Genomic DNA, 26,860 nt, shown 5'->3' with positions numbered 1-26,860 from the left:
TTAGGGTTTGAGCGAATGGGTATTGGAGTGGAAAGGGTCATTTTAGGATTTTAGGGGGCTATGGTTATTGGGGTACTAAAGGTATTTTGGGGGTTTTAGGGGGTATTAAAAAGACCACACGTAAACATACATATATATATATATATATATATACCCCATTACTTACCTTAACCACTTTTACCAAGTCTATGGGCCTCATGTACGTAGCCGAATACCGGTCGGTAACGGACGATTTTCGTTAATTATACCGTTACCGACCGGTATTTAGGCTTGTGACATGTAGGGGGCTCATTTCTGTATTCGGTAATTTACCGAATCGGTAAAATTACCGAATCGGTAATTTTACCGATTCGGTAAATTCCGAATACAGAAATGAGATGTAGGGGGAGTGTGTGTGTGTTGTTTGGAGTCGGTATTTACCACCAACTAATAGTTGGTGGTAAATAAAGTATGGATGTGTAAACGCATTTAATAGCGCTTAGAAGTGTGCAATGTGGCAGACATACATGCCCTTAGGGCATGTATGTGTGCCACATGTGCACACATGGCCGAATCAGGGGTGCAACAGGGTGTCAATGTGACACCCTGCCACCCTTGCATGTGCTCCCCCATTACCGAATCGGTATTTACCGATTCGGTAATGAGGCATACCTTCCCATCAATGGGAAGGTATGCCTCATTACCGAATCGGTAAATACCGATTCGGTAATTACCGACTCACTCCGATTCGGTAACATTTACCGAATTTTTACCTACATACACTTTACCGATTCTTAAATACCGAATCGGTATGATTCGGTATTTTAGAATCGGTAAAATGTATGCCACCTACATGAGGCCCTATGTCTTTATCATGCATGCCTTTGCATTGTAATGGCATGCGTGGTAAAGGCATATGCGTGGTAAAAGTGTGTGCTGTAATAGTAGCACGTTGTAACAGCCCTTGCGTTGTTACATCCGCGTTGTGATGGCATGTGTTGTTTTGGCATGCGATGTACCATCATATATTCGATTTTGGCTCATTCCCAGATTTTCCATTACTCGTAGACCTGGGAATGCATCAAAGTGCTACGCCTCCCCAGGTGAGGTGTAACGAGGAGAAATATATTTATTTCTCCTTGTTCTTATGGCTTTCTACAGGACAAATACAAAGAGGAAAATTCCTTAGAGGACTGTTTTTGTGCAGGAAGGTGTCCTTTCCTGCACAAAGAAAATCCTGCCTACAACGCAGGCACTCTTGCACCATGATGCAAGGGTGCCTGCGTTGGCACAAGGCAGCACATTGTGGGCCAGTGCAAGAAATGGACAATAATGTGCTGTATAATGTTACACGCGGCACATCTTGCCCTTTTACGCAGTGTAGCAAGATGGCTTGCTGCATTGCGCTGCGTGAAAGTTGGATACATTTGGGCGATAGTCATGGAGATGGCAAACTCACAAAGCACTTATAATGTACACTAAAGCAGCCCTCAAACATATGCGCACACATTTATATTCAACACATGTAAAAGACACACATTGTCCTACACGTTAAGGCTCCATTGAAATAATATAAATATTTATGCTGTTTCAGAGAAATAAAAACACGTAGACACATGACTGAAATACTCACTCACAAATACACATACAACATACCAAAGACATATATTCAGGTATTTTAACACACAAAAACACTGCATTGTGCGCTACATGTGTATGATGTACACACACGTGTACAAATAGCAGACAACGGCTTTCTTAGGCATGAATGTCCCAATCACACACACACTCATCATTAATGAAAGCAGATTAATAAGTAAATAATAGCAAATAAGTTAGCAATTTTAATTTTATTAATAAAAGCTTTGTATCTTTTTTCCCTAGAATTTGTGATTGCCTGTAACTTAAACAAGTCTTGACAAGAAAATATAAAAGATTATATTTCCAAATGTTGAAGTTGTCTTCTCTTCTCATACTCTGGTCTCTGTGCAACCACCATATGGAAAGATATAAGGTCCCATTCAATATTCATCGTTGAAGGGATAAGTTGGGCAGTCTGCAAATCTAAAATGATAAAAGAAAGTGTTCAAATAAATCTGGGTTTAAAAATGACAGGACATATTTACTTGTTTTTCTCTCCTAAGGATTTTGTTTCTTTTTAACTTCTATCTTCATTCAGATCATTATTCATCCTTCCTTTACACGTACAATCTTCTCCAGGAGGCAAAATAGCCAACACATGTTTCATCAGATCTGATGCGTCCGCATCTCTGACTTCATCAGGGCTTATACGAGACGCCGGTAAGACGAGTGAGGAGTACTCTCTGCCAATCGGGTTATAGAAATCGTATTGTGATTATTGAATATTCTGGATGGAGGACTATAGAAGACTAGTGACTGCACAGAAGTCTATCTCAAGCAGTAGATGTCTGGAATAAAGAGATATTGTATAAGCCCTGATGAAGTCAGACAAGCAGACGCATCAGATCTGACGAAGCACGTGTTGGCTATTTTGCTACCTGGAGAAGATTGTACGTGTAAAGGAAGGATGAATAGTGATCTGTGATGGGAATATCTCAGGAATAAACATCGGAGTTGAAAGAAGACAGACTTGACTTTGATTTCATAATACACACTGAGTAGTGCTCAGGATATCGTCTTTTTTGTTGTAGGACCGGATTTTTCTGGTCCATCTTTGGGGGTATGAGTGACTGCCCTCTTCCTTGGAGCACACAATTTGATATTTCTGCATTTGACTGTGGGGATTACTGTGAATTATGTTGCGCGGAAAGCCTTGCCACATTTAGCTTTGGTTATTCTGCTTTCTTTAATTATGTGTAGTGGGTTTTTGGCAGGCACTGCCGTGCAGGTAAGAGCGGTGTAGAGGAGGAGCAGTCAGGAGGGTGTTGAGGGGGGCGGGGATTCGACATACGACGACAAGGGAAATAAACCTTTTTTATATTTAAGAATCCCTCATCGTGTATGTCGAATCCCCACCCCCATCCCCACCCCGCCCCACCTCCCCACGCGCTCCAATTCACCTAACCAAGGGCTTATGTGGCTAGTGCTGCCGTGAAGGCATTGATTGTGCTCCAGGGAGATTACCTGCAAAGCGCCCCAGACTATTTGCTTGAGTGGCGAGGGACACGAACTGACGGCGAACTTCATTTCCCAGAAACCCCTGCCCCGGGCGCCTTGCAGCAGTGTCATCAACAGGCGCCGGGGAGGGGATTTAAGCAACTCACCAGTTCTGCAGCGCGGGACGCGCGCGGGCCGTGCCCGGGCGAAGCCCGGGCCAACGGCGGGCCCGTTCGAGACCGGTGGAGGCTGGGCCGGGCCCCCTCTCTATGCCCGGTGCTTCGCCTGCAAAAGGAGGGAGCGGCACTTGTAATTTTGTAAGAGTTTCAACTCTATTGTAATATCCCCACATATTTATCTGGGCCTGTGTGGTTTGATTCATCTCCAGTCTTCTACTTCCCCATGGCGATGAGCAAAGGTGGAAGCATGGCTGAGACTCTGGGGAACTTCATTACCCGTGCTAGTAATGTTCTGGCATATGAAATAGCTGCCACCGAACGTCGGCTATCATTAGAGCCATTATCTGTGAAGCGTTCCTCATTAGGAGGCATCATGTCAGCTTGCTCTCCTGACAAAGGACCAATTGCACTCCATAGGGCTAATCACACAGAGGCACTTCCCGATGCACTAGCAACACAACGGGTCCTAGAGGTATCAAGGCCAATTGACCCAGGGCAAAACGAGACACCTGCCCAAAGGAAAGAGCCATTGCCGCCTGCCCCCATCTTCATGAATACTGTTACCACAAGGTCAAAGTCAGAGCAGCCCGGGAGGAGTAAGGGGTTAAGAATAAACCCATCGAAGGGGAAGAAGCGCGAGGGAGGACCGACGAGACACAATAATAACAAAAAACCTAAAAATATCCCTAATTCGATCAACGGCCATAGTGATTCACCTGAGCAGGGAGGTTTACCTACAACATCGGGATTGGACATTATACCATCTATGTCACCTGAACTCATCCTGAAAGAACCCTCCAAATGTTCTAAATGTTCGATTGATGATGCATTTTGGGAAAAGATGGAGCTATTAATCTCTGGGAGCTTATCTCCACTATCTAAGCGACTAGCCATTATAGAAGAAAAACTAAGGTTGATTTCTATTCCTGCAGACTTAAATCGCAGCGAGTTGGCTAATCAAACTAAGAAGGGACTCTGCCAACTAATACCCTTACAACATGCTCCTTTGCCGGTTGCTAGAGAGAATGAGTTGGTCCCATCTTGTAATCCAATAGTACCTGATGGGGACCATTTGCAAAGTTGTGAGAGAATTGCTGCCCCTACCCATCCTTCTCAAATCCCCCAGGCCCCTATTGAAGCTAGAGTGGTTAGGAATTCTCCCCGATCGCATAAAACAGCATCTGCTATTGATTGTAGCAATAACATACATCTAGGTCTTAAAAGAAAACTACCAAGACCAGATCTCCCCCCTGAGTGTAGCTCTCATGTAGTGGTTTTAACTGGCGTCCCTGAACTCCCTGTTGATAAAATTGAACCATACATGGCCTTGAAGAACAAGGTCATGTATTGGCTCCGTGTAAATAGACCTTTGCCACCTTATCTTGATGGGGAAATTATGATGGTACGCAGAGCCGAGTGGGTGGGCAGGAGCGTGAAAAATTTAAGGGGTGATTGTATCCTCATAACCTTTAGGGACAAATGGGTGACCAAGTTCTTAGGGGATGGAGGATGGGCCAGTTCCCCGGATGGAATTCAATCTCTTCCCCTTTCATTTTTCTATCCAAATAAAATACCCAACTTTGAAATAGGTCCTGTGGATCAAATTGGGGCCACGAGGGAAATGTCCAGGGGCCACATTGGGATTAGACTGGCCCCTCATCATAACCCCTGCCCCCCTATCCAATGCCACAACAGGTTCAGCATCCTTGATCTTGTTGACTGACTGCATCCTGAAGGGGAGGCCATCAAAAACATCGGACTCCAGGGGGCGGGTCACATTCAGGTGGGAAGCCAGGTAACTCCCTCCGGACTGAGTAAGGTACTTAATGAACAAGAATATTCAAGGGTAGTTTCCACTGCCTCACAGGGGCTATTACAGCAAATAGATTTGGCCCTGGAATGTGCTCGAGATCCCAATAGTATTGAGACTAGAACAAATATCGCTCCCACCCAATTAATGACTGCTAGCCTCCCCTTAACTGTAGAGCTAACAGAGAATGGGGGGGACATACCTGGGCATTCCATTCAGCCCCATACGGGCCCCCAAATGAGAGTTAATACCACCCAAATATTAGAGTATGTAGCGGGCCTACAAATCCTATCTTGGAATTTGGCAGGTATTGGTCCTTTGTTGGACTCCCCGGATTGGGGAGAGTTCATAGATGGCCACGACATTTGCCTATTTCAAGAAACCTGGGCAATGAAAGCAGGTCATCGCCTTGGGTTTGTTACGTACTGGGTATCGGCAGTAAGGGCCCAAAGAGGGAGACCATCAGGTGGATTGTGTATGTGGGTGAAAACTCATTTGGGCTGTGCAATTAGAGTAATTGATACTGGCTCATTGGATATTATGTGTATAGCTCTAACATTTCGGGATCACCCCGAGTTGAACTTAATTAACATCTACTCTCGCCCCGTGCAGTATGGTCAAAAATCTAGAACTCTGTTAAAACTAGAAGAATTTCTGTGTATACTACCCAAGGAGGACCAATTGCTCATAGGTGGTGACTTTAACTGTCATTTCGAACCATTGAATGGTATGTCCACCCCAGTCACCCAAGAAGAGGATCAAGTATGGGCAATTTCCCCTTGTAACTCTTATCCTACGAAGAGATGGACACCCCTGGTTCTTCAACTCACCACACTAACCCTTACCTATTCCCTGAGGGCATGTAATGGAAGGCACCCAGTGGACAATCCTGGTAAATTTACATTCCAACGGAATAGCTATGCCTCCATCATAGATTACATAATGATTAAATTGGGTATGTGGTCCAGGGTTTTGGAATTTCAAGTAGTAAATCGCAGTGAAAGCGATCATAATCCCCTTGTCCTTACTCTGGAAGGCTATGATAACTCCCTATATCAATGTAGGGATGTTAATCACTTATCCCCTCTGGTTACATCATGTGGAGGTCGGAGAGTTAGATGGGAAAAGATTGCCCAATCCCAAGCTGAGCTTGGAGATATGTATAGGGAGATTTATCCGCTTTTAGAGCGAGCACTGGATCCTGCTGTTGCGGGAATTGGTCCTTTAGATCAGGGTAATATAGGCTCTACTCATGTAGAGCTATGCGCAACCTTAGAGGGGTACTTTTATCGGGGAATAAGGAGAACATCTCAAACTCCGAGAGAAAGATCTTCTTGGTTCACTAAAACTTGTAGAGAAGCAAAGTCATCACTCCTAGTAAACCTAAAAGGGGGGGATAAGGTATTGATTAAGGAGGCGAGGGGCCACTATAAGAAAGTGACTATAGACGCAAAGAAGGAATGGGAGTATAATAGATGGGAGGAAATCTCCATTACTTTAAGAAAAAAGGACTCCAGGGCATTTTGGAATTTGGTTAAAACAGGGTCCTCTGACTCTCAAGTAGCAGTTCAACCTAACTTAGGGGAGGAGGTATGGCGCCAGCATTATCAAGACCTTTATGCCAGTGACCCAATAGCCCCAGAATTTCATGAATCCCCATCCAGGCAAGTTCCTTTACTTACCATGGGTGATAACCATTTATGCTCATTAGAAGAGGTTAAATTGGCCCTGATTAAAGTCCTCCCAAATAAAGCCCCTGGACTAGATAGGATACCGGGTGACCTGTATAAGAGCGAACAGGTTGTATGGGCTCCCTATCTACAAAATCTCTTTAATGCAATTTTTACAGGAATGCCACCGCCTCATACTTGGGCCAGTGCCGAGATTATTCCGATACATAAAAAGGGTTCGCCCCTGGACCCGGCAAATTACAGGCCAATTAGCCTAATAGACGTGGCACAGAAGATCTTTGCACGTGTATTATTGGGGAGGCTCCAAGCATGGATGGAAGAATGTAACATCCTGACCCCTTTACAGGTGGGCTTTAGAGCTAAAATGTCAACAATAGATCAACTGTTTAGACTACAGATGATCTATTGGAAATCTATCAAATTGGAAGGAGGTAGCCTCTACCTTTCCTTTGTTGATTTAAAGTCTGCCTTTGACATGGTAGACCGGCGACAGTTATGGGATCTTTTGAAGGGAATGGGTGTCCCACTTCTCCGTTGAAAGAGGTGTGAGGCAGGGTTGTGTGCTTGCACCTACCCTCTTCTCTCTCTTTCTAAACGGCCTTGTGGAAGAACTGCTAGCTTTAACAGACATAGACGCACCCAGGTTAGCTGGCAGGAAAATACCTGCATTAATGTTCGCAGATGATACTCTGCTCCTGTCTAAGACCGCCATGGGGATGGAAAGAGTCTTAGAGGGTTTTGCAACATTCTGCAGAAATAGGAACCTGGTCATTAACGTTAATAAGACCAAATACATGGTTCTGCATGCGGACATTACAAACTGTCCTATTCCAAAATTGGATAATTTGCCAAAAAAGGACAGTGGAGGTGCAGTGCACAATTGTGTTAATATGCACCAAGCCAATAAACCAATCAAGAGAGAAAGACATCCTGGTCCCTTTATAGTGGACATGATCATGCAGCTGCACAGAGCCAAAGTCTTCTCCCGTCTTGACCTGAACAAAGGATACCATCAACCTCAGCTGGAGGAAAACTGCAGGTACATTACTACTTTTTCGATTCATGTTAGTTTGTTTTGATACAAAGGACTGGGTTTTGGGGTATCTTCAGCTGTACAGATATTTCAGGATGTTATCCACACCGAATAAGGCAACCTGTCATACATGTTTTCAATTACAGTGATGACATATTGGTATTTGGGACAACACAAAAGAAGCATGACAAGGCTCTTACCAAGTGTGCCAATTACTTGCTGATGCGGGTCTCAAATTCTTTGGGCACATATTTTCAGATGGGGGAATGACTCCTGACCTGGATAAAGTGCAAGCATTGTCATCTACTTGACCTCAACAAGATGTAACCATAGTGTGATCCTTCTAAGGCTTGGCCAGTTATTGCACAAGATACTGCAATAGTATGACTATGTGCAATTGGGGAAAAGATCAAGCCGGGAAGAGATCAAAACTGGGCAGACTACTTTTGAGATTGCCACTACATCTCCACAGTTCAATGTCCAAAGCGGCTGAACAGTATCTCAACTTCATTGTGATGTTCAGCACACCAGCAGCTCTGTCCATTGAACAAGTTGTTGCTGCTATGAACACAGATAAGGACATGCTCATCCTCAAAGACTTCATTACAACACAAACTTGATAACAAGTGGTCAACCCTATTCTGATGAGGTTCCATTTCAAAAATTCTAAATGTACAGGATGGGCTATCCATCACAGAGAAGGTATCATATTGAGAGGTTTGGAATTGTCATACCTGTGAGTTTGAGACAGCACATCATTGAACTGGCCCATGAAGGACATCTTAGCATTGTAGCCACCAAAAGACCTTTAAGAGACCATGGGGCATATCAGCAAGGCGAGACGATAAAATTATCACCGCTTTAACGTCCGTTTTCGGACGAAAAGTGACAATAATGTTATCGCCCTATCAGCATGGATACGCTTATGCGTGAGTCCATGCCTTAGCGCTTGTTTACTGAACGCCCAGCTTTGCATGTCTAATGAGATGCAAAGTGGGTGTTCCGTCCCAAAATAACTTCTCACAAGTGCAAAATTAAAACATATGCTGATCAGTGCCAACATGTCCAGGAAATATTCTTCAGAATAGGGGACTGGGTACTGGTCAAATAAAAAAAGAAGCAAAAAACGGACACACCATTTGATGTCGACTCTTTGAGGGCTGTAACGTGCAAAGGACACATGGTGACAACGCATCGTCCTGGAAAGTCCACCACACGGGACTCGTCACACTTTAAACACCTACCTTGATGTTCGTCAGCTTCTGATATCACGAGTGAGGCGACCTTGCCTGCCTGTCCAGATGAAGCATCTGAACCGATGTCATCGGTGCCTGATCAAGGTGCCCCTCAATTACTGCATACCACTCAATCTGGCTGACGAGTGTGAGCGCCTTGAAGACTCATTGAGGAACTACAATGCTAATGTTGTCTGTACTTTTTATTTAACAAAGGGGGAGATGTTGTGTCTTGAGTTTATGCGCGCTAGGACATTGCAGTTTTTGGCAGACTGTAAACAGCAATGATGTAATCTGCTGTGAGTTGTTAAGGTGAGGTTACAAAAGTTATGATATAATGTGTGCAGTGTGTGGTTGTATGTTGAGGAAGAAAGATGTATATTGCAGAGCCCCATGTGTGGCAGATTTCATTTGCATGCTCCCGGGCTGGGGAGGTCGCTACAATATGGATAGTAATTTTGTGACCAGTACTGTTCACGAACATGTGCCATAAGTGCAACAACGTTTTACTTTGCAGACTTCGCATATCGGCAACATCCGCAATACTCATTGTTTGGGAAGGATTATCCAGTGACAGCAAGCAGTCACAGAATTATGCTACACTGGCAGGTGTGCACTGGACACTTGTTTTTTTAATTCAAATAAAATTAAATAAAATGTATTAGAACATTGGAATGTTGGGAGCTCTGTTGAAAACAATGAAGTGATTGAGGGCTAATAATGGCTGATGTGCCAACATTCCAATGTTTGTCTTTCTGTTTCTTCCTTTTACATAGAGAACGTTATACACACAGTGGGTAGAATACTAAATTAGACTGAGGCTCAGGCCTACAACTCGGGTTCAGGGCCTTTAACAACTGGTATATCCCTCGGCAGCGAGTCATAAGGCTATATTAAGCACAACAGCAACTGCGAGGGGCATCTTAGTGCTGGTGATACACAAAAGAGGAACAAAATATAGAGTAGGAAGAAACCCCTTCCAGTAGAAATAAAAAATAATCTTAAAGAGAGTGATATAGAGACTGATCAAACAAGCAAGTCTTCAACATCTTCCTTAACATGACAGAAGGGACGACTTCCGTAGTCTGTAAAGGAAGACAAATCCACTGTTTCACTGTATAGACCAAGCAGGCCTTGTCACCAGTTTTTCATGTTTTGGGAATATCTAGAAGCAGCACCAATCTGGATCTCAAATTAAGTGAAGAGAACATTATTTTTTTATTTTGTTTAGCAGAAAACAGGGTCTGCACCATTAAAAAATGCGATGAGGTAGGCAAAGGCATTTGAAAATCACACATTTGGGAATTGGAACCCAGGACAACTTGGGAAGATGGTGACTCAGTGAATCCCTTCTATTAATGCCTAAAAGGAGCCCAGCCGCCATATTCAATTTAGAGTTTGCTTAGGAGATGTCTAGAAAGCACATCATAAAGACACGTTCTGTTATCTAAGCAGGACATTATTGTAGCTTGAACTGCCATTTGCTTACAATGGGTGGGCAAGAGAGGGAAACTATTTTTCAGGGTCTTTAAGATACTGAAACAAGATGCAGTGAGCTTATTAATTTGTGGCACAGGAGTTAGTTTGGAGTTAGTTTTAACCATATCAGAATGTCTAGGGGTAGGACCTGGATTGTAAGACCACAAATCATTATTGCAGCTATTCAAGTCACTGCCCAAAATTAACACAATGGTCTTGGAAGTGTTAAACTGCAGCTCATTCAGAATCATCCAGTCTGCCGCTGCTGTTAAACACCTCTGAAAATTGATAAGGATATAATCAACATTCCTTTCTGTCCCGACTAATGATTGAGTGTTGTCAGCACAAAAACAAAGGGTGAAAGCAAAAGACCATATAAAAAAAATAGCAGGGGGCCCCCTGTGGAACCTCACAAACCAGTACTTTGGACAAAGATTTAAAACCACTAACAAGAACTGGTGTTGATCCATCTTGCAAAAAGGTGATGAATCAACTCAAGGTACTTCCCCCTCCCTGAACCTAGGTCTGCTTACCTTTGCAGCAGCAAAGAGCGGGACACAGTGTCAAAGGCTGCAGATGGGTCAAGTAGGGTGAGAAAGGCAGTTTTGCCCTTATTGATGGCCAAGTACAGATTGTCTAGTAAAGCTGTCGAGACCGATTTCGATGATTAGTTGTGCTGTGTCAATTTGTTTTTCTTGTAAATAGGTTGACAAGTGTGAATTGAACAGATTCTATGTGACCCTTGTGACAACCAATAATGAAATAGCCCTCCACCTGGCAGAGACACTGGAGTCACCATCTTTTTTCTCTAATAGAGGGACAAGGGTAGCTTGTTTCCAGACAGAAGGAACCTGGCCTACCTCAAAAGAAATGTTCATCAGGTCAGTAAGTATGGCCCCCACAATCTCATTGGCTAAATGCATGGTCTTCAGCTTGCAAGCGTCAGCCATGGAGACAGATCTTGGTTTTACTGAGCTGCTTGATTACATCATCCTGCAAAACAGGTTAAAGTTGCAGAATTGTACAGCCTAATGTAGTAGTGTCTGAAAAAACGCCAGTGTTAGACTCCTGCGAACTGTTGTTATCTCCGAGTTTCAGTTTTCTCATGGAAAAACTCAAAGAGGCGGACACATAAACTTTGAGAAGATGGAACTGCACTCTTTTTGTATTGTTGGGCTGCAAGTTCCCTTGCAATGCAAGATCTCTTTGGCTAGGCAGGGAGCAATAGGTATTCTGAAAGCATCAACTATAGGGGAGCACATTTAATGTCCAGTTGAGATTTTCATGGCTAATTTTTTAATGCTGCCTTCTTGTCACTATTTAATACTATTAAACTTCTCAAACACAATATAGTATGAATGATGAGTGCCTTCAATCGAACTTAGAAAAGCTCCAACCTTCCCATTAACATTTTTTTATGTCATGAATATTTCATCATTTATTTATTTATATGATGATTGGTCATTTCCTTTTGCTTTGTTATGCAGTTCAAATCGAAAATGCTTAGACCGGGTCCCACGGCTTCCAGTAAATGTAAATGTAGTGCATTTATATAGCGCACCGCACACCCCCAAAAGGGTCTCTCAGGCGCTGTACACATTCCGCTGTGGAACCCTTCCTGGCCTTTCCCTGTGAAGTGCCCACTCCTGGGCACCCCCAAGGTGAAGCCAGGCATCCTAGCACTTTTGGGGCCGTTGTGGAGATTAAGCAAGCTATTGCCCAGAGTTGCAGTGTGGGACCCATGATTAGAATAGGCACCGAGGCGAGAATTATCGGGTCCGGGGAAATTGAGCCCAAGACCCGCCGAGGCGGGAATTGAACCCTGCTCCGAGCCAGACCTCTGCATCAGGGTCTGCCGCTCTAACCATTGAGCCACATTTCTCCACCCAGTAAAGTAAAGTCTCATTAGGGGTCCCCGGATTCCAGCAATGATTTACTGGGGGTTCCCAGGTTCCAGTAATGATTAAGTGGGCTCCGCTGCGGACAACTAGTTAAGAACCATTGGTCTAGAACAAATGGATAAATTTGGTCACTGCCAAGCCAAACTTAAGGTAAGAAGACGTTAGCATCTCTTTCCCTTTAGGTAATCGACCAGTTTTCTGGCTTCGACAAGGATCAAATGCCATTTCCTGACCTCACTAGCAATTGGAGGCAGAGGTACTGGGCACACCTTCATGTTGTGCCCAGGGGATATTGGAGTTGGTATACTGGGCCTCATGCATTGCCTTGCATCCAGAGACCACTGCATAGGAACACAGGCCATGCTCATGGCATTCAAGGATAGAGGTCCTGAGCTTAGCCACAGGCAGGCCCAGACTGGCTGTAGCGGACATTGGGCGTTTCCCCGAGAGGCTGGAAGGGTGGGGGGCCAGTTGTGCAGCTGTGGGGGGCGGTTATGTCACTGGGGGCTAGTTTTGCCATGGTGCTACAATATCGGACCCTAGTAACAAATGTAGCAAGCACGCATTTCCAGCCTCCCAGAGCCAGACATTGCTTCATTAGGGGCTAGTCTGAGAAAATTGCCAGGGCTGCTTTGGGTTCCAAGGCCGGCCCTTGCCATAGGCTGTGTCCAGCAGATACTGAGTAGGCCGGGGTACAATTTTTATTTGGTAATTCCATGTTACTCTTGTAATGCAGAATTACTGATAAATTCTGCCACCCGCCGGCGAAAATGATCTGCTGTGTTTGGTTTGTAAATTCTTTCTAAACAGGGCTGGCAGAGGGAAAAGCTGCTCTATGTTTAAAAATCACAGCAGAGTCAAGTTTATTCTGCAGTAGTTTTTAAACATAGAGAGACTGCTCCCTCTCCTGGCCCTGTTTAGAAACCACTATGGTGCATAACCCTCGGCGCCCTTATATATTCTGCAGCGTATGTAAAGTCACTGAGGATATGCCTGCAGTGCATACCCCATGGTGGCCTTACATACTCTGTATTAAAATTGAAGACATTAAAATTCTGCTGAACTCTGCACAATCAAACTTCACCAATTCCGCCCACCTCTAGTACTAAGGACTGGGGAAGTGGCCACATGATATGGATGAAAGCCAAGTTGTGTCCTTAGTGCCTTCCTTGCATAATCACAGGCCTAGACCAGCCAATATTTGTGCAGAGCCACTAGCACCGGAAGACAAAGAAGTTCATGCCCTGCACCTAACTTTTCCTGAAGAAACATAGCAATGTATACAATTAGAACACTCAAGAAATTCACTGAAGCTCTACTATAGAGGGATACCCGGCCTGTCTACTAATACAATACATTAAAATAGAATGTATCTCGTCATCCCGCATGCTTTTTCCCCGCAGGGAATCACAACACGGTCGTTACAATGGCCGCATACCATTACTCCGCAAGTCGGAACAACGACTTGCGGAGGGGGGGCGCTGGATGTTGGAATAGTATAATTTACTATTCCAACTTCAGTCTGTGCGGACACTAGGGAATGTGTTGGATTTTAAATCCAACACCCCCCCCCCCCCCAAGTCGTTGTTCCAACTTGCGGAGTAATGGTATGCGGAATCACAACGCGGTCGTTGTAACAACCGCGTTGTGATTCCCTGCGGGGAAAAAGATTTGTGGTAAACGTTGTTTACCATTAAAATATGTTATGAAAATAATAAAAATTCCTGGAGATAATGTCAGCTATAATTACAATTACAATTCAAAAAATGTGCGAACCCTCTTCATTTTCAAGAACATTTACTCCCCCTTTTTTCTTTGTTACCCTCAACTCCCACTAGAAGGATGCTTTAGAAATATAGGACTAGAATGATATTCTAGCTGGAACTACCAATTTATTTGGATGTACTTTGTAAATCTCTACACTTCTTTTTAACATTCAATTTTCCTCTGCATTTGATGATTATAAAAACATAGTAAAAAGTAACTCACTGCTTCAAATCAATGTAGCGAATATTTTTGTTGAGTCCATCAAGGGCTTTCATTTCTTCAGGAGTGAGGTTGAAATCAAAGATCTGACAGATAAAACAAAATAAATGTGCAAGTTACATAAAAAATGTAGTACTGAAGGGCTTGTCAGTTCTGAATCTACACATGAATCAGGCATTAACTAAATTAATATAATTTTAACACTAAATGATTTACTTCGCTCTTGGTTGAGCCTGAGATCCCATCCAACAACTCATTGGTGTAGAATCTCATGATCTATTATCTTGTAGGCTGCTGAGCCATCCTAGGGGTTCTGTCAAAATGTATCTCCACTAGGCTTTGGCAGAACTTAAATTACGCTGGAGTAATTGAAGTAATTTCAGTAATTCACGCTATTCTTAGATGTGGATTTACCAATAATTGTAAGATCACACACCAAAAACTTCACTATGAGAAAGTCACTTTTACAGAAAGGCCTTCATTTCAACAGTCTCATCCTGTTGCTTAGCACATCTAAAATAACAACGCAGAATATTATTAAAACAACACTAATGCATGTTGCGAACAAGATTAAAATGAACATTCTGCCATAGTTAAAATAGCATCTAGCACCCTAATATCCTAAAACCTATTCCGATGTGCTATACTGCGAGAGCATGGAGTAGAGTAACTTGCATCTAGAGTTTCTTAGGGAGAATCAAAGCTCTGCGTACTTGTTTAAAGCAAAACACTGTAGTTATCAGTAGTCGAGAGCAGTGTTTTCTCGAAAGAAAAGCACCTCGGCAGTAGCTTCTCTCCTCCCGGACTTGGCTCAGCATCAGATTACAGTGCAGAACAAGATGCAGCATCACAGCACTCTGAAGGTCTTCCGGCAGTATCTTTTGCATTAATCTGGGGCAAAGGACCCCTCCTGACAAGTGGTGAATTGGCAGGCCTTTTATACTATACCTTATCCGAGATAGACATTTTTTACATAACCTTAGGAATGTCTAACAAAAACTGGGTGCATTAATATGCTAGTCTTAGAGACATTTATATAAACAAATAAGGTAAAAAAACACAAACTCGACTGCACTGTTTATGTTCTTATTAATCTGACCTTGAGATAGAGATAACAAGGTACTTGCTTCAGACTGATGTTGCATCAAGTATCTTATTGAGGTCATTGTCTATGCATCTGGTGTCTTATCGATGTCATTGTCTGAATCACATTTTCGCAGGTTCATGGAAAGATAAGGACATTTGGGTCACAGGCAGACATTTCCACGAGTCTGCAAAAATAGAGAAAATTGATTCTCAGCTTGCTCATAGTGGAGTCTGGTCTTAGGGGCTTTACGTCAGTTTCTCTTGATTGTGTGTAACTTACTCCTGGAAATGTAAAACTATGTCACACTACTACTTCCAGAAAAATCTGAACTGGGCACTCAAAGTTAACTCAGTAGTTACAAACTTCTAAGCACTTGCACACAAATGTATGTCGTCATCCCGCAGTCTTTTTCCCCGCAGGGAATCACAACGCGGTCGTTACAATGACCGCGTTGTGATTCCGCATACCTTTACATACCAGTCGGAACAACGACTTGCGGAGGGGGGGCACTGGATGTTGGAATAGTATAATTTACTATTCCAACTCCAGTCTGTGCGGACACTAGGGAAGGTGTTGGATTTTAAATCCAACACCTTTCCCCCCCACCCCCCGCAAGTCGTTGTTCCCACTTGCAGAGTAATGGTATGCGGAATCACAACGCGGTCGTTGTAACTACCGCGTTGTGATTCCCTGCGGGGAAAAAGTTTCATGGTAAACGTTGTTTACCCTTGCACACATGTGCCTGTTATATCCCAGCCCATTAAGGTACTAGGAACAAGAGTTTCTTCCTTATTTGTTTCCGCCCTACTTTTGTGTTGTAAATGTAAAGTTGTATTCCTTTCATAAAGAGCAACACATTCTTTACATTGATCTTTATTTTGTGTAATTTTTTTATTACATTGTTTTTGGATCCAAACCTACACCTACACCTACAGCAAGAGTCAGCTTTAGAGGAGGGTAGGTAAAAGACGTGTGCCAAACATCGCTAAAGGTCATATCCCGCTCCAAAAGCTTCAGCTTTCTAGTGGCATATTATATGGGAGGCAGAAGGTGCCAATAGTGAGACTGGTTTCACCCCTCTATCCACTTATTAATTTGTCTTGAAAATGTCACAAATGATGGCAGAGAAGGGGGAGGTAAAGGGATGAGGAGGAGGGTTCAGGATACAGAGAGGGGAGGGAGATAGAGGGCAGGTGGGAATGAGGTGGGGGAGGTCGACGGGGGGCTAAGGTGGGTGTGAAAGCTGGGGACCTAGCCCGGAGGGGAAGGGGGGCTGTATCGCTGTGTTGGTGGAAGACTGTCCGCTGTGCTCAGTGGAGGCGTGGGGGGTGGGGAGGGGTGTAGGGCAGAGAGTCAGTAATGCTCTATTACTTACCGGTAATCTTCATTACTCCGGGTCCCGTTGTCCTCGTCCTCTTCATTAACATATTGGAGATAACTATCTCCTGACAGAAAAAAAGAGCAGAAGGCATGCTGGGACCCTAATACTGCCCCTCCTACCGGGAGTACATATGCAGTACTTACCCAGCATCCCGTCTGTACAACCAAGCCCAGACAGGAAGGCCGGTCGCCCGGGAGGGAGGGAGGGGCGTATGAAGGGGATGAGGACAACGGCACCCGGAGTAATGAAGATTACCGGTAAGTAATAGAGCATTACCCCCAGGTCCCTTATGTCCTCGTCCCCTTCATTAACATATTGGAGAATACCAAAGCAGAAAACCCGGCCTTCCAAAACCAAAAGCACACCCAGGAAACCACACCAACGCAGCAATCCAAGGGAGCACCGAGAAGGAGGCAAGGGGAGACCGCAGGAAGCAACCGGCCAGCACCAAGCAAGGACCGGAGACAACCCAGAAAACAACACTAGGCCAGGACCACAAAAACGAGGCCACCAACCAGAGAAACAGGAGACAGGGCAACCAGGCCAAATGACACGGCCAAGGACGGACAAGCCCGTCCATCCCAGAACCACCAGGAAGGCACACAGGACCCGGCAGCCGCACAGACACCGAGCAAACCCCGACCACCCCGGAGAAGGCCAAAGAAAGAAGGCCAGCCCAGGTAACGAGGCTCAGCCCCAAGCACCCAGACCAACAAAGCAGGAGGAAGGCACAGGCCAGAAACCGGCCCACTACACCAAAACAAATGACCCGGCCAGATGAAAGCACAGAGAAGAAAGCCAACGAACCCCGCAGAGGAGGCCAGGACCGGGGATGAACCACAGCCAAAGCATGACGGCAGAACAGGAACCAGACCAAAAAGGACCGGGAAGGAGACAGAAACCCAAAAACCCCATGAGGACAAAAGCCCCCACAGGGAAGAAAAACCGCCAACCGAACAGGGTGGCCAAAACCCAGAACAGGCGGAGCAGAGGAAGCCATCCGGAACCGAACCGGAACCGCAAGACAGAGTGCAGAAAAAAACAGAAGCCAAGAAGGAGGGCGACCGCACGGGCACCCAACACCCAGGCCAAGCACACAGCAAGGGCCAGAGCCACGGAACAAAAAGCCCTAGGGCGCATAGCACCCAGACCGGAAACCCACCAGGTCCGACCCCACACAGTACCGAAGAGGAGCCAAGAGACAGCAAAAAACGAGGGCAACAAGGGACAAGAAACCAGGAAGCCAGGACCGGAGCCCAGCAACCCGCAAGGGCAGGAGGACCCACAGGCCCAACCAACCCCGGAAGAAGCCCACGAAGAGCCCAGGGCAAAGGAAAGGCAGGAAGGCCGGACGAGACCCCCAGCAACCCAATGCCGGACCAAACAGAAGGCCGGAAGAAGAACAAGCACAGGAAACCACCAAAACGGAAACCCAAGGATGCAGAGAAGCATAGGGCCAAGCAGCAGCAGAACCCGGACACCCAGGAGCCAGGAGGGAGAGCACGACAAGGAGGCCCAGCCAGAGGCCACGCAGAACTAGAAGGAAGCCCGCAGACCAGGAGCAACAGGACGGTACAAAAGGGGGTGGTGATGGACGGAGCATCAGAACCAATCAAACACTCACACCCAGTCAACAGATCTGGGTTTGATCCATCACCGTTCTTTAGCCCACTCTGCCAACCCAGTTCAGACATGGCCATATGCAAATCAGTCTGACCCTGTACCTCATGGGAACAGTCCAGCCCGAACTGCCAAGCCATGCCTTCCCTGGACCGGAAACAAGCTTCCTAGGACCGGTTTCTGGCATTTCAGCCGTCTTCAGCCAGGCTTGCTTGAATCCAGTGGCAAAGTGAGCAAGGGACTCACGTCTGAGCATACCCTGCCAACTTATGGCGAACAAAGCGGTACAAAAGGGGGTGGTGATGGACGGAGCATCAGAACCAATCAAACACTCACACCCAGTCAACAGATCTGGGTTTGATCCATCACCGTTCTTTAGCCCACTCTGCCACCCCAGTTCAGACATGGCCATATGCAAATCAGTCTGACCCTGTACCTCATGGGAACAGTCCAGCCCGAACTGCCAAGCCATGCCTTCCCTGGACCGTAAACAAGCTTCCTAGGACCGGTTTCTGGCATTTCAGCCGTCTTCAGCCAGGCTTGCTTGAATCCAGTGGCAAAGTGAGCAAGGGACTCACGTCTGAGCATACCCTGCCAACTTATGGCGAACAAAGCGGTACAAAAGGGGGTGGTGATGGACGGAGCATCAGAACCAATCAAACACTCACACCCAGTCAACAGATCTGGGTTTGATCCATCACCGTTCTTTAGCCCACTCTGCCACCCCAGTTCAGACATGGCCATATGCAAATCAGTCTGACCCTGTACCTCATGGGAACAGTCCAGCCCGAACTGCCAAGCCATGCCTTCCCTGGACCGGAACAACAGGAGGCAACCCCGGAGGAGCCAACCCAGAAGCACCGAACACCCGGACCCACACAGGGCCGGACAAGGGACCCACAGCCCAGGAAAAAAGAAGAGTTGCGGCCAGCCAGACAGGAGCAACGGGGAACCGAAGCCCAACAGCACCCAACCGAACCCCAGGAACCAGGCAGAAACACGGACACCCAACCAGAGGTGAACCAACCCCAGGAAAAAAGTGCCGGCATGAGCAGGCTCAGAAGGACCCATCAGAACACGACACGAAACCAAGAGAGCACCCCGCCAGGATCCACCGAGAGAGCACAGGCAAGGATACACGTCCGAAAAAAGGCGACCACCAGACGCCCAAAACCAGCAGAAACCGTAAACCCCAGCATACCAAAAGAGGGGAAACCAGAGCCAAGTCAAGGACACAGCACCAGCGAAAGAGAGCCAGGCCCCAAACAAACCAGGCACGAACGCCAGAGAGCCAAAACACGAACCACCACTGGAAACACACCCCAGGGGGGACGCAAAAGGAAAGGGAGAGCAGGACCCAACCCAATCCGTTGGAGAAGCCGACCGCCACAGGCACCCCCAGGTAGCCACAAGCAGGAAAAAACCTGTCCCGACCAAGCGGAACCACAGAGACCAGGCGTGAGCAGGACCGCCACAGGAAATTGGAGGGGCGACCAGGACCCACCGAAAGAAGCCAAATACAAGCCCAGAAAACGAGCAGGAGCGCCACAGTAGCAGGGGAACACAAGGCCACACCAAGGAACCCCCGAAACCAGGAACAACCAACGCCAGAGCCAGGAGCAACCACAAAACAATAGCACCCAGCACGGAAGATGCGAGAAACAGAAGACAGCACGCAGACATCCCCCCACAAAGGAACCCAAGCACACAGGAGCGCCCGGAATACAAACCGGAAACCCCAGAAGGTGCAAGGAGAACACAACAGCAGCAAAAAGGAGGCAGCAACAGCAAAAGAAGCCCCCAGCACATGGCAACACCGAACACCAGGGAGGGCAGACCCCAGAAAGGAAGGGGACACCTCACCCCAGCGGACAGAGCGAGCAACCCCGAAGAGAGGCAGAAAGAACCCACGGCACAGCCAAACATGGCCCACAACCAGCTGAACCGGACGGCATCAGAGGAACAGAGCCAGCCGCACAGGCAAGGACCCCCGGGGAGGGAATCCAACCTAGGAACCCATCCCACTCCAGGCCAGACCACAGCACGGGTCTCAACAACACCCAGCAGCAGGACTGCGCAGAAAAAAGCCAAAAAACAGGCAGACCCCGGCAGGACTAAGAGAGCAAGAGAGGGTAAGCCCAAGTGGACAAGAGAGGACCACGAACCCCAGACACACGACCCAGGGAGGCCACGTCCCACAGAGGCAAAGCGGCGGCCAGCAATAAAGCCCACAGATACCCAGTGGAGCAACACAGAAGCCCCGGAGGGAAAAGCGGCAAGGGGACAAGGCGGCACAGACCCGCTGTAAGCGACAGCGGACGCGCAGCGCCATCCCCGGCAGCCAGGGAGCAGGAGGCCGCAGAGGCAGAGAGCCAAACCGGCGACTAGGCCCCCGCAAGAGAGACAAGGCCAGAAAAGACAGTCCACACGGTGAACCAAAACACCGGCATCACCGCACACCCCAGCACAACATACCAGCCACCCGGAACGCCCAGGAAGCCAAGGACGAGAAACAGCCCAACCAGGCAAGAACCCCAGCCCCGCAGACCACACACGAGGGCAGAAGTGGGGACGCAGAGCAGCAGCACAGAGCAAGCAGCACAAGCAGGAGGCCCCAGGCACAAGCCCCGGCAACACCAGGAGCCACCGCCACCCAAACAGGCCAAGGCCAACCCGTCAAAAACGGAACAGGAAGGGGAGGACCGGCACCACACTTAAAACAGAGGCGCCACAGGAGCAGGGGGAAAGGAGCAACCAGAAGCGCGGGATGAGCAGGATGCGCCCAAAGACAGAGGCGCCCAGCGGCCAACAGCCCCCGAAAGAAAGGGCCACACAGCAGCCCCAGTGCACAACTAACAGAACCAACAAGAGCACCACGGGAACGGAACCCCATCACACACCGGGGACAGGACAGAGTGGGGCGGACATGGGGAAAAGAGAATGGAGCACACCATCTCAATGTCGCACCACGCAAACACCCGAAGCGCAGCAGAGAACCGTAAGTCACACAGCCACAGAATGGGAACCCGACGCGAAGGCACCGGAGCGCCCCACAAGAACACCAGGGACAGCACACAAGGACACATACAAGTGCGCAAGGTGCAGGGAGACCAGGCGAACAGCGCAGAAACACAGGATGCCGAGCCCATGTCAGGCTCCAAGCCGGAACCCCAGCCACAAAAGAGGCAGCCCACGCGACAAGGCAGCATCCACAACTGGGAGGAAACCAGCACACGCAGAGGCAGCAGCCAGAAGGAGCGTCACACCGCCGCAGGCACAAACTCCGGCAGCAGAAGAAGCACTCGGACACAGAGCAGGCAAACGGGCAGGAAGGAGGAGCAAGGAGCCACGCACCCCAACACCCCCAAACAGTCAAGCGCCAGCGAAGAGTAAAGCACCAGGACAGCGCCAGCAGAAAAGGGATGCCAGGGGCGCGCCGGTCGGGATGTAGCTCAGTGGCAGAGCGCATGCTTCGCAAGCATGAGGTCCCGGGTTCAAACCCCGGCATCCCTAGGTGCCCCCGCCGTCCATCACGGACCTGAAAGAAAGAAAGAGCATCAACGCACAGCGAAGAACAACAAAACCGCAATGCGGGTCTCACCCAGGCAGGGGCCGGACACCACCAGCAGCAAGGCCCCCACCCCAACAGGAAAGGGAATCCATGGGCGCGCCGGTCAGGATGTAGCTCAGCGGCAGAGCGCATGCTTCGCAAGCATGAGGTCCCGGGTTCAAACCCCGGCACCCCCAGGCACCTCCGCCGACCATCACGGGCCTGAAAGAAAGAAAGAGCCCCAACACATAGCAAAGAACAACAAAACCGCAATGCGGGACTCACCCAGGGCAGGGGCCGGACACCACCAGCAGCAAGGCCCCCACCCCAACAGCGGGAAGGCACGGCACACAGGAAACGCGGCACGTCTCTCAAACGCCCAGCTTCAGGAAGACGTGCACGCGACCCGGAAGTACCCGGGAGCGCACCTGCCGCAAAAGTCCCGCAGGAGCCAGGCAGCACACCGGCCACCACCGTCACGACCCCCAGCAAGCCCGGCAGACCAGGGGACGGACCAGGAACGCCCCCCCCCCCACCCGCACAGCCAGGCAGCCGGGTGGGGGGAGGAAGAAAGGAACGCCACACCAGCCCAGCAGGAGCAGCAGAACAGCACACCACGTACATTCTGTCGACAGACAGAAAAAAGAACAGACGGGATGCTGGGTAAGTACTGCATATGTACTCCCGGTGGGAGGGGCAGTATTAGGGTCCCAGCATGCCTTCTGCTCTTTTTTTCTGTCGGGAGATAGTTATCTCCAATATGTTAATGAAGGGGACGAGGACATAAGGGACCTGGGGGTAATGATGTGATTAGCTTTAAGAGGTATCCTGGAGGAATGGCGCCTATGTCTCGGTGAACACCTTGGTCTGGTCTTGCATGCCATAGATGATGCATTCACAGGATGCTGTCTGCATCATTGCCACCATCCAGGATTCTTGAGAGGGAGGTATTGGCGAGCACCATTAACAAAGAATACAGAGCTTGGTTGAGTACAGCTCCATGTGCAGGAGTCGTCGTTGCGGTCGTGATAGCTCAGGCGAGCCTCCAAGATCATGTAGGAGGATAACGGGGGTAGTGAAGGGGAGCTGAAGGGGCATGGACATCCCCAGAGTATCTCCTACGTATGTCCAGAAAGGTTGGATTGAGAGGCAGTCACTTAGAATGTGAGTAAGGTCGCACTGGGTGGCCACGCATCTCCAACAGTTTGAATGAGGGAGGAGGACAGCTCTTTGCAATTTATGTGGAGTCCAGTACCACTCATGGAGTATCCTGAACAAGCAGAATTTCAACCGGGCTTCCTAGACACCTTTGTCCAGGGTTTCCAGGACTTCAGGACAGTCCTCCTGCTCAATGGTGATCTGAAGACGGTTCTGCCATTTGATGTGGAGTGGAGAGGAGTTGTGAGAAGAGGTGGTTTGTGATTGTACCGCAGAGTCCTGACATCACGCCCGATGTCGGACCCATGTGTGAACTTATTCCACCACTGGTGAAGATGACAGGGGCCTAGGCAGCGTCGCAAACAATGCTGCAGTTTCAGGTATTTCCAGGTCATGGGTGGAGGCCAAATTCCTCCCTCAGGAGGCTAAAAGATTTCAAGTCTCCGTTCTGCAGTACCTGGTCCAATGTATGGATACCCGCTTCCACCCATCGCAGCCAACAGATGGACCAGCCACCGATACGGAGGCTGACATTGCCCCACAGCAGCGCCCTTTTGTGTAATCGGTGGTCCACTTCAAAGAGGCAGTGGGCTCGGAGGCAGGCATTGGACATGGCCCACAGCAGTGGGTGGGAGTGTGAGGATTGGGGTACACATGCCCCATAGAGAAAACCCAGTCCATCGTCACGAGTGAGAAGTGAGCGTTCGCTATGAACCCGGTCTGGGGTACCCGGCATTAAATGGGCAAGTTTAAAAAGGTGTAAGGCCAAAGAGTAGTGTTTCACCGAAGCTAGGCCCAAGCCAGTTTGGCAGCATCTAGTCGAGCCAAGTGGTTCCCCAGACAAATGCTCATATCCAGAAATCAATGAGACATAAGGTGGTCAGTGGTACCGTGATGGGGAGTATGCTGAGTGTGCAGGTGACGCACAGCAGCATGACCATCTGTACCACCTGCGCCCTGCCCCATTTAGAAAAACCTAGCAGTGACCATTTTTCAAAGTCCCGTTTCATCTGTGTAATAAGGGGGGGTCAAGTTGTCTATGACCATCTCTGTTAAGCCACTGCTGACTAATATGCCCAGGTATTTAAGCAGAGAGGCTTTCCAGTGGAACAGGAATCCATGGATCGCTGCTATTGTAGAACAGGTCAACAGTGGGAGGGCTTCACTCTTGTCCCAGTTTACCAGTTTACGTTGTAGATGGACAATGACACAAAGTTGTCTATGATTTCCAGTAGCGCTGGAATGGGAGCTGCTAAGGTCTCGTAGGGTGAGTAGGATGTCATCAGCATAAAGATATATCTTGGAGAGGCCGCCCGTTATGGCATGCCAGTTATAAGTGGGGACAGGAGGATAATGGAGGCCAAGGGATCCATTGCCAACAGAAACAGAAGTGGGGAGAGAGGGCTACCTTGGCATGTGCCTCGCCAAATCTGGAAGGTTTCAGAGATGAACCCTCCGCAGATGACCTGATCTACTTAACCAAAACCGTTTCATGGTGTGAAAGAGGTACCCCCACTCAATTCAGTTGAATGCCTTTTTAGCATCTAGGGAGAGAGACACTGCTTCCTCTGGTTGACCCCAGGCTACAGAGAGAGTATGCGCTAGGGTGCGTAGGTGGTTACTGGAGGAAAGGACCGATACGAAGCCAAGCTGTGAATTATGAATGAGGGAGAGGAGGACTGCTTTTAAACGTGTTGCAGGTATGCTCGCCAGGATCTTAATGTAGCTGCTCAGGAGAGATATTGGTTGGTATCTGCCACACATCAATGGGTCTCTTCCTGGTTTGGGGAGGACTGCGATCACCACCCTGTTAGAAAGGGATCCTGGAAGTCCGCATGGTGGGAAGTCAATCACCTCCTCCCCTGCCCATCGGTACAATTCTGCCAGGAATCCATCCTCTCCCAGAGCTTTGTGATAGGGTAACTGAGAGATGGCCGGCACAATCTCCTCCTTGAAAATGTCTCTCGCTAGGAGTTTGCGGCCTGTGTCCGTCAAGCGTGGAAGGTTGTCCGTTTCCAGAAGTACAGCGATCCGATCCTCATCCGTCTGTGTCTCCGTTGTAAAGAGTGTGCCGTACAACTTCGCAAACTCATCGACAATGGCCTGGGTTGTGTGAGTATCTTCCCAGACGCCGACCTAATAGGCGGTATGACCATGCTGTCAGAGCTAGGCCACTAACAGCCTTGTTCATAGTGTCTCCCTTTCCTGCGCTGTGGGGCGTACTCAGCTTTGGATGTGTAGAGACTGTTGAGGGTCATTTCGGCCTGTTCCAGACTTTGTAGGTTGGGTATAGTGGGATGGGAGGAGTATAGGAGGTTGAGTGTGGTAATCTATGTCACCAGCTCAGCGCTGTTTATTGCCCACTGAGGCGTCTTTGATCAGCTGGCTACAGAGGGTGGCTTTCGCAACAGCCCAGAGTACCCTCTGGGCGTCTACAGAATGCTTGTTATTTGTCATGTATGCAGAGACATGGGCCTAGAGCTGGGTCTTACCATTGTACATTCAGGCACCATGGTTTGCGACCCGGAGAGGACAGGCCCTCATCCAAAGACAGTAGGACTGGGGAATCGTCAGACAGGGCAGCTTCCAGAATGCGAGATTCCCCTACAAGTGCCACAACTGGGTGCGAGATGAGGAAATAGTCTAGTCTGGACTGTGTACCATGTACGATGATAGGAAGGTGTAGGAGAGTAGGGTCTGCTATCCTATGGTCACCCCAAATTTTTGCTTTTTGCTTCACTGGTTTTTGACATATTGAGGCTGTGGGCCTGCCAATCAGACCCCCAGCCTGCTGTTCTCTCTACTAAATTAAAACTATGCACCCTAGGTGCATAACCAATTGGAAGTGGATCACCCTGTCAGCCTTTGTACCAGTGTACACTAGGTACCCAGGGCATTGGTGTACCCAAGGCCTGCCAGGGGCTGAAGCATGTATTATGCCACCCCAGGCTTGGCCTAACAATTTAACACAACTGGGTGATCACTCAGCTGGGGTAAGTTGGTGTAATCACCTCTTACTTAGGTGTAGTATACCTATACCTAACCTTAAATGGGACACCTGGTAACCTATAAGTCACTCCTATGGCAGGCCTTAACAATCCTGAAGGCAGAGTGCTTGGTTCCATGTGAGATGGTGCTCTGGCATGAGCTGAGCCTGTCTGCAGTGGTCGGAACAACTTCCTTCTACTGTTTCCAGATATCGTCATACCATATACTCTTAAGTGCATTATGAACCTCGCGGTTAAATGCTATCTTTGGTTTGGCTTTATCAAAACATGTCGAGTAAGGTGTCATACGAATTGGAATACTAACCCCTCGCCAATTCTGGCGACGGGGCTAGCATTCCACCCTTCTAGAGGGACACGACATGTACAGTACCTGAAACCCGGGTAAAATCAGACATAGCCTCAGCTCCACAAAATGGATGCTGCCACCACAGACACAAGTCTGCCCTCCTGCTGCTGGGAGTCCTTCCAGCTTGGGAGGTGTGGACAAAGGGTTTCCTGCCAGGGGAGGTGCATGCACCACCCCAGACTGGATTTTGTGTATTGGTCAGGTAGGGCTTGAAAGAAACCAGACATGCCTGTGGCTCACAAGGAGCCTCGGTGCATATGCCAGTTCAAACCGGTCCTGGGGCACACCAGTCCCGGGCCTGGGGCGAGCTGGACAAAGGATTGGGGGTGTAACCACCCC

The 26,860-nt window shown here is 48.2% G+C and overlaps 1 protein-coding gene across 1 annotated transcript in view; it reads right to left on the bottom strand.

Moving 5' to 3' along the window:
- Positions 1-1,810: 1,810 nt before the first annotated feature.
- Positions 1,811-26,860, bottom strand: part of LOC146854241 (estradiol 17 beta-dehydrogenase 5-like) — a 183,119-nt gene continuing 158,069 nt past the window's right edge. Inside the window, exons 8-9 of the mRNA XM_085652024.1 lie at positions 14,375-14,457; positions 1,811-2,043 (exon numbers count right to left, since the gene is read on the bottom strand). Coding sequence (XP_085508150.1) covers positions 2,001-2,043; positions 14,375-14,457 — 126 coding nt within the window. The 3' untranslated portion in view covers positions 1,811-2,000. The remainder of the gene's footprint in view (positions 2,044-14,374; positions 14,458-26,860) is intronic.

The sequence above is a fragment of the Triturus cristatus genome, chromosome 4_1 (genome assembly GCF_964204655.1).
Source record: "Triturus cristatus chromosome 4_1, aTriCri1.1, whole genome shotgun sequence".
In the NCBI taxonomy this organism is placed as follows: Eukaryota; Metazoa; Chordata; class Amphibia; order Caudata; family Salamandridae; genus Triturus; species Triturus cristatus.
Note: the sequence above shows the minus strand (reverse complement) of the source record. Positions and strands in the feature narration are given on the sequence as shown.